The following is an 8789-nucleotide window of genomic DNA, read 5'->3' on the forward strand; positions in this document are numbered from 1 at the left end:
ATATAATAGGCTTCTTTCAGTTTCTGTCTACCAAATCCACTAGCAAGGCTTTTGTAGAAGACACTTGCCCAAGGTGCCACCACACAGTAGGACTGAACCTGAGACCATGTGATTGGAAAGTGTATTCCTTAATCACACAGTTACACCTGCACCTAGAGCCATCTCCGTGCCTTCATATCAATCAAATAAAAACATGAAAATTAAGTTGGAGATAAAATATTGCTCCTATTATTATTATTATTATTATTATTATTATTATTATTATCATCATCATCATTGTTATTATTATGGTTGTTTATAATGCTTCCAAAAATAAAAGAAAAATTGTATTGGAACAAAAAACAGAATAATTATATTAAAAAAATTATTAATATACATACATTATCTTCATCTTCCATTAAGGAAATAGATTTTAAAACTAACTTTTCAATCTCCTGAAAAATGAAAAAAGTAAAAATGAAATTTAGAATGTAGATATACACTATACGCATCCAAATCAACATTATTTAAATTTTATTTTTCCTTGTTAGTATGGGTTAAATAGTTTCATGATATTCTGTATCTCATTATCTCAATTTTATTGAATTGCCTTTTGAAAACCTGTTTTCAATTCTTTATAAATCCAACTCTAAGTAACCCTTCACTGCCAACATCCATAACATCTCCACCCAATATGCATTTATACCAATATAGTAAGCCACTTTTACCATTCACTTCTGATTAGCCATACATGTGAATTAACATTACCTCTCCCATACAAAGAACTTTTTCAATTAACTTCAATAAGAACAACTTCTATGGCTTCACATTTTAGTATTCTTATTAACATTATTAGCATCTCAGGTCATTAGGTTTCTTTGACATCCAATTTCATTTAGATTTAGTATTACACACACATACACACACACATAACTGAGTGTCTCACAGATTGCAGCTACCAATTCCACTCATAAGGTATTAGTCAGCATGAAGCTATAGAAGAAAATATTTGCCCAAGATGCCATAGAATGAGACCATGCCCAAAACTATGTGGAAGTTACATATTTAAAATAATTATTATTTTAAACTACAACTTTTTTCACATACTATAATAGGAATAAATGTTTCTATATTTACTCCTAATTACTTTAAAAAAAAAACCTACTTAATTTACAATAATAATTAAAGAAAGAATTAATAAACTCTGTTTGGAACTAAAATAAACATAACACTATTAGATAACACAAAAAAAGTTAATGAGGCTAACGAATCATGGGTTCTAAAACCACCTCTAATTACAATTAAGTCAGTAATGAGCTAATGAAGGAACCACTACATGGTCACAAGACATATTAAAAGTAGCAGTTCTGAGTAAACTGTACCTGAAATAAAAATGGGATGGTCAAGGCATAGATGCCTTTGAACATTAGTTTGCACAATCAGGGGCTATATGGAATTAAATAACTAAGTCGATGAAACAGTCTCTTGACCTACTAAATATAGCAGCCAAACATCCCTCAAACCATATTGCACTGTCTTTAAAAAAATAGGACACATTTGATTATGTAGTCCTAGAGGTACTGTCTGAGTAAAAGAGGAATAATCACAACTGGAACACATTTGATCACAGTGGATCAGAGCCAGCAAAGTTAATACCTAAGGCTAAACAACAATAGTCAAATGATTTTAAGTCACATGTTAAACAAAAATATTTATAGAAAAATCTTCTTTGAATAACCTAATTTTGGTGGAGGAGTGATCATAGGGTAGAATAATTAAATAAGTGACATAATTTCAGTATCCAATTAAAACAATCTACTTTTTTATAATACAAGATTCTCATATTATTCTGCAATCAAAGCAAAATTCAAAATTAGATTTTATAAAGAAGGAATATAAGGAATGAACTATCAAACATTACTTCAAATATTCATGGAATTTAATTCAGTATCAAGAGTTATCTAGCCCATTTCCTTCAAATTTAAACTTGCAAATGAATGATTTTATAAAAAGAATCAGTAAAATACTAGGACCCACAGAAAGTGCATGTCTTCCTAATGTTCATATTTCTATTTTGATGCATAAATTTATAGATCTTCTTAACATTATTTCACTATGAAGAACATTTCAATTGCATCCCTGATTTTAGTCCATAGTTTAACTCTTTAGCATTTAAACCGATCATATCCAACCCAAATATTCTACTTGTTTTATATTCAAACTGGCCAGATCTGGTCTTTCACACCTACCGTACAAGGTCATTCTAAAAACATATAATCACATTATCAAAATCTCAAAGCTACAAAATAACACATGACTAATTCAAAACAATGTGAATAAACAAGTATTACATATGACAAAGTAAATCTGAATGCTAAAGGGTTAAAACATAACACTTGAATTTGATCACAAACTACACTCAGAATTGCTGAAGCATAGAATAAGCTATCCATGTCAGTATATTGTGCCCTTCTAAAATTCCAAGTTTCATGAAATTCACCAACACTACATCTGACATGCTTATGCACTCTTTTCTCTTTACAGCTCTTGAACTGTTCACTTTACTGTACTCTGTGTTTTAATCTGTGTACTGTGCATGCATTTTGGGGTTCTGTTGCTGTCTTTACTTATTGCTGGTTTCTGTTCCCTATTTTACCATTTTTCAACAAGTTGTAGTGCATCTGAGTATTGTATACAATAACCTGGTTACTTTTTTTTTTTTCCTTTTTACTTGTTTCAGTGCATGGTTGGGGCACCACCCTGAGGAATTTTAGTCAAATTAATCAACTCCAGTACTTATTTTCTTTTTAAGCCTGGTATTTATTCTATCAGCCTCTTTTGCCAACTGATAAGTTATGGAGACATAGACACACCAATGCTGGTTGCCAATTGGTGGTGGGAGACAAACACTGACACACACACACATCATACAACAGGCTTCTTTCAGTTTCTGGCTACCAAATCCACTCACAAGACTTTGATCAGCCTGAGGCTACAGTAAAAGACACTTGCATAAAGTGCCACCCAGTGGAACTGAACCTGGGACCATGTGGTTGGGAAGTATCCTTCTTACCACACAGCTACACTTGTTATATTCTCAATTCCATTCCATAGAAGTTGAACTCATATATTTTACTTTTCACTCATGACAAGCAGAATAACAATAATATAAACTTTTTATAAGTTGTCTATTTAGATTATATTTTTTTTTCTGAATAACTTATAAATATCATATTCTCCTATGTCTTCTCCCATGTTCCTCTAACATCAATACTTTTCAATGACAACACTACTTCATTCATATTCAATTTATTTCAAGTGTCTGAACCACTAACTGTCTCTACTGCATATATATTAGTTAAACCTTGAATACTTAAACCAGCCATTTCCAGCCAAAATAGTCTATCTGTTTTTACATTCAAACAGGTCAAATCTGGTTTCTCATACCAACCTTACAATACCATTTAAAAAAATTAATGTTACCTCATCAAAATCTCATAGCTACAAGATAATTCATGATTAATTCAAAACAATATCAATAAATAAGCATTACTTTTGACAGAATAATGTGAATGCTAAAGGATTAGTGTGTTTCAAACCAAACAATTCAGTCAGTACACTTATGTTCTGCTTTTTTCATACAAATTATCATGACACACCTAACAGATCAGTCTTAACTCATTTTTCTTCAGCACCTAAGATCTTCCACTTTCAATGCCAATATCTCATTCTCATACAACATCACACCACTTACACATACTCTTGAAACTACCTTTTGGGTGAAGAAACTTCATCCTCAAAGGTGTACCAAAGAAGTAGCCTCTACATAGTTTATGAACCTGACAGAAATAGCAACCAGATCTTCCCCAAATCATACCCCACCTTCTTAAAAATTATGAGAAAAGCATAAGCTTCTCTCAGTTTTTACAAAACAAAATTGAAGAAAATGAATAAAACAATAAGCAATATAAGAGCTAAAATAAACTTGGTTTAATATTAGATTAGATGCAAGCAAAATAAAATGTAACTCATTGGGAATATTTCATTGTTTCTGGAAAACATTATATACTCATGTTGGCAAAATATCTCACCTTGCAAGCTGTAAAATGTTTTAGACTAACTTGTATATTAAATATACAAAATAAATATACCTGAAGATGAAAACTGTGGGAAATATTATAAAATATCTAAAGATAAACCTGTGAAATTGTCAAACACAGGTTGTATTCAATCTTTTTTTTTTTTATAGGTATAGAAAGTATTCTATTTACAAACACGTGTGTTTATTCAATGTATGTTCACGTGGGACAGACATAAAATAAACACATATAGCATGCTAGAAATAACAACGAAATCCCTGGCAACTTGCCTCCTAACATTTAGCCCTTTTGCATTTAAACTAGCCATATCCAGCTTAAATATTCTACCTGTTTTATATTCAAACAGGCTAGATCCTGCCTCACACACTTATGCTACAATGTCATTCTAAAAATCAGCAATTATATCATTGAAATCTCAAAGTTACAAGACAATACATGATTAATTCAAAACAATTTGAATAAATGAGCATATCATTTGACAGGGTAATCTGAATACTAAAGGGTTAAAAGAAAAAAGAATACATTGGATAAGTTTTTATATATATATATAGTTTAGTCAGAGAAAGTAGGAGAGCACCCATAACCTCCTATTTTTTTTGTTTTCTTCCAAGGTCTCTGAAACTGGAAGAGAGTAAATTATTTTGAAACTGGTACCACCCAAGAACTCAGGATACAAAGAACCAGAACACATATTGCAAAGCATCTGATTTCCAAACTGTTAACAATATCAGCAACCATTGTCCTGGAGTAAGTATCTTATTTTCTTTCTTTAATCAAGAAGACCCGCCCACCATAACAGAATTGAGATCCTAAAACCAAGGTGCCACGTAAAACAACATTGGTGTGGGTGTTGGTGTCACATAAAAAGCACTGGTGATGGTGCCACATAAAAAGCATCCAGTACACTCTGTAAAGTTAATGATGTTAGGAAGGATATCCAGCTGCGAAATCAAGCCAAAAACACTATGGAACATGGTACAGAACCTGGCTTTGTCAGTTCCCATCAATCCTTCCAACCCATGCCAGCATGGAAGACAGATGTTAAATGTTGATGATGATGATGATGATGATGAGGGACTGGTTACGTTATTGAACCCCAAAAGGATGAAAGGCTTACAACCAGGACAAATAACTACAAGATATTTTATTCTCTGCTCTGACAATTCTGCCAGTTTGTTTCCTAATGTCGTTTTATTTCTGAAAAGACAGAGTCGGTCATAACTAGAAAACATCTGATAAGAGGCTTGCTCAATCAACATTGACCCAGTTAAAAAACAAAACATATGCATGCAACAACACATCCTTCTCATCTGCCTCTACAGCTAATCCGGTCATCATCCTTGTTTAAAATCCACTCCCATGCTTGCATAAGTTAGAAAGAATTTGTTGCAGCAGATTTTCTACAACCCTTCCTGTTACAAACCTCACCACTTTCCAGATAAGGTAATATTTCCCCATAGCTAGATATGTTTTTGACTAAAGATAGGAAACAAACAACAACATTGCTTGTATGATGGTAACACTCATTTGCCATCATCACACATTACCAAGACAAGGGTAGACATAAATACACTCAGAAACATACATACATGCATGCATGAATCTTTCTTTCAATTTCCACATACCAAATCCACTCACAAAGATTTGGTTAGCCCAAGGCTTTAACTGAAGACACTTGCCCAAGGTTCCGTGCAGTGGGACTGAATCAAAGCCCACATGGTTGGGGAGCAAGCTTCTCAACTACAGAGCCACATCTGCATTTATACATGTTACAATATTTGTTTTAATGTTTTCCGGTTTCATGTAAGCATGATGTGAAATTGTTTACAGGCACAACACACTGTAGTTAGATATAAAATAAAGGATAAGAACCCTTTCCAAGTCATATAAACTCATAAGGCTGGTTTCCTGGTTTCCATGGCACATATACTCTTCCTTGGATGGGATGCTGATCCGTCACAGGATTACTAATTTTTCCCAGCTGAGTGGACTGAAGCAGCATGAAATGAAACGTTTTACTCAAGAACACAACACATTGTCCAGTTAAGGAGTTGAAGCCACAATCATATGATCATGAATCTAACACCCGAACCACTAAGCGACACACCTTCACCCACAGTGTATTTACTGTTTTATATATATATATATATATATTATCAATATTAGTTGATAAAAGGCAAAAGTGACCTTGATAGGCTGATAATTACATGACACTGAACTCAACAGCATAAAGCAGAGATGATGGACTTAATCCATCACTACCTGGTCCTTGGATGCCTTTAGCAGATTCCACTATGTTGCAAACCTTCAAGTAAAACTCTGATCAAAGGATAACTTCTTCCTTAACTCTCACCACTTACAGAATCCCTAAAAAGGGGTCATATGTGCTAGTCTTGCTCCTCTGAATAAGACATTAAAATAACAAAATAGTAGTGAAATAAATAGATAAATAAATGAATAAATGACTTACTGTGTTTAAACCTTCTACACTATTTCTTTGATACCTAGGCATGGTAGCTTTATTGTTATTATTATTGATACTAGGTGATATTGACTTTGGTTGGCTGAATACATTGGTTGATTGGCTTGATGTTAATGCACAATGATTTGCAGATACAGGACTATGTCTAAGTTTTGAAGAATTGGGTTGTTTGCTTCCTTCTTTGTTTTTTTGTAGATGTTGTCTAATGAGCTGAAAAAGACAAATTTTATAGAATACATAAATTATGCAAATTATTAAACAAAATATTTTAAAATTATAGACATTATCATCATTATCAACAATAGCTCACAATTTTTTTTTTTCCCTAATTAATAAATTGTACTGAAGCTGTGACCTTTCAATGGGGAGAAGAAACAACTCACATGGAGAGACACCCTGATTGTTGAGTTACACAGACTGTTGAGTAATGTTACTCCAGAGATCTTTGGAGGGATCCCCTTTCAGGTGCTTACATTCACACTTGTACTCTTTCAGGCATTACTAGAGACATGTGTTTAGAATGTTGCAGAAAAGAATTGCGAGACAAGTTCTTCAAGCTGAGTCAGCTGACAGGAAACTGTGGGGTAGGCCAAGAATGAGCTGGTTGGATAATATCTATAGTCTTAGTTGGTCATACTTAGGAATTCATTTCGAAAGTCTAATGATGTTTGCTTCAGAGAAGAACCTATGGAGAAGGTGCCTCTATTCATATGACCTTTCCAGGAACATTGGGCCAAGATGGATGGATAAACATTGTTATGTTTGGGGATGGTCATATTTTTACCAATTAACCATACACACTATATACTTGGTTTTCATTTCAGCTCTATTATTATTCATATTTTAAGGTCCTTTGTCTGAAATCTTTTGTCACACATCCTGTGACCTCTTCAGCAACTTTCCATCCCATGTGTATCCTATAACAATATCTGTTTCAACACATAATTTCACATCAAGAATTTTGCAAGACCAAAAACATAGACAAAAGATAGATAAATAGTTATATATATCAACTGCTTATCAGAAACCATTAAAGAGATTCAGTACATTTTATAATTTATTAGTACTAGCAATGACATCCAGCCTTGTCAGTGGTGCTAGAAGGCAGTGTGTGTATATGTGTGCATACGTATGTATGTAACATGGGCACCAGTGAAGTAGTGAAGTAATTTGCGACACAAAGACAAGACCCTTAATGGAGTTGAATTATACAAGAGAGTGAGGTAGCTTTATGCCAGGTGTTGAGAGGCTAAAATAAGATAGAGACACAGGCACAGGAGATACATGCATATGTCTACCCCACATTATATAAGGGTGTATGAGAGAAGCTGGAAATGATCTGAACAAAAATTCTTAATTGAAAGTTATCTCTGAGAAAAATTTTTAAGAAAAAGTGGCAATTGAAAGTAACTCTCAAAGAAAAAGGGAGAAAATTTCAAGAGATTAGGAACTGATCTCTACAAAGTTAATGAGTAAAGCCCATGTCACTGCAAATATACTATCTTTAAGATAGCATGTTAGTGCAAGTATCTTTTTTTTAAAAATTCTTTACTGGTTTCAAACTTTAAACTACTGCTGGGTTAAGACATCACATTTGAGGGTTTTAGCCAATTAAATCAACCCCAGGACTTTGTCTAGTAGTTATTTTAACAATCTTGTATGGTTAAGTAGCACACAGAATCTTCATTCAACCATGCCTCACTGGTGTGTGTGTGTGTGTGTATGTGTGTGTGTGTGTGTGTTCTTTCTATTATAGGCACAAGGCCTGGAGTTTTGGGGGAAGGGATTGGTCAATTACACTGATCCCTGTGTTCTGCTGACACTTATTTTATTGACCCCCAGAAAGATAAATAGCAAAGTTGGCCTCAGCAGAATTTGAACTCAGAATGTAGAGCTGGAAGAAATGCCACTAAGTACTTTTTGTCTGGCATGCTAACAATTCTACCAACTTGCTACCTTTACACACACACACGCACACACACATACACACAATGTGTTTAATAAACATATATTTTAGTTTCATTGTGAAAATTAACCTGTTGATAAACTTAAGAAATATCGACAGCTGAGAATTTGGTTTATCTGATTAGTTTAATCTTTCTCAACTCTCAAAATTAAGAAAAATATATCTTTCTATTAACAATCGATGTATGGTGATGAATAAATCTATATGCAGAAAACACCTTTATCCGTATATCAATAATTAAGCTGCATTAGTACTTTTGTTT

General features: G+C 33.4%; 1 protein-coding gene across 1 annotated transcript in view; it reads right to left on the bottom strand.

Annotated features, from left to right (window-relative positions):
• Nucleotides 1-8789, bottom strand: part of LOC106870206 (glucocorticoid-induced transcript 1 protein) — a 40920-nt gene that overhangs the window by 20826 nt on the left and 11305 nt on the right. Inside the window, exons 3-4 of the mRNA XM_014916208.2 lie at nt 6550-6771; nt 381-434 (exon numbers count right to left, since the gene is read on the bottom strand). Coding sequence (XP_014771694.1) covers nt 381-434; nt 6550-6771 — 276 coding nt within the window. The remainder of the gene's footprint in view (nt 1-380; nt 435-6549; nt 6772-8789) is intronic.

Source organism: Octopus bimaculoides, chromosome 4 (genome assembly GCF_001194135.2).
Source record: "Octopus bimaculoides isolate UCB-OBI-ISO-001 chromosome 4, ASM119413v2, whole genome shotgun sequence".
Lineage (NCBI taxonomy): Eukaryota > Metazoa > Mollusca > Cephalopoda > Octopoda > Octopodidae > Octopus > Octopus bimaculoides.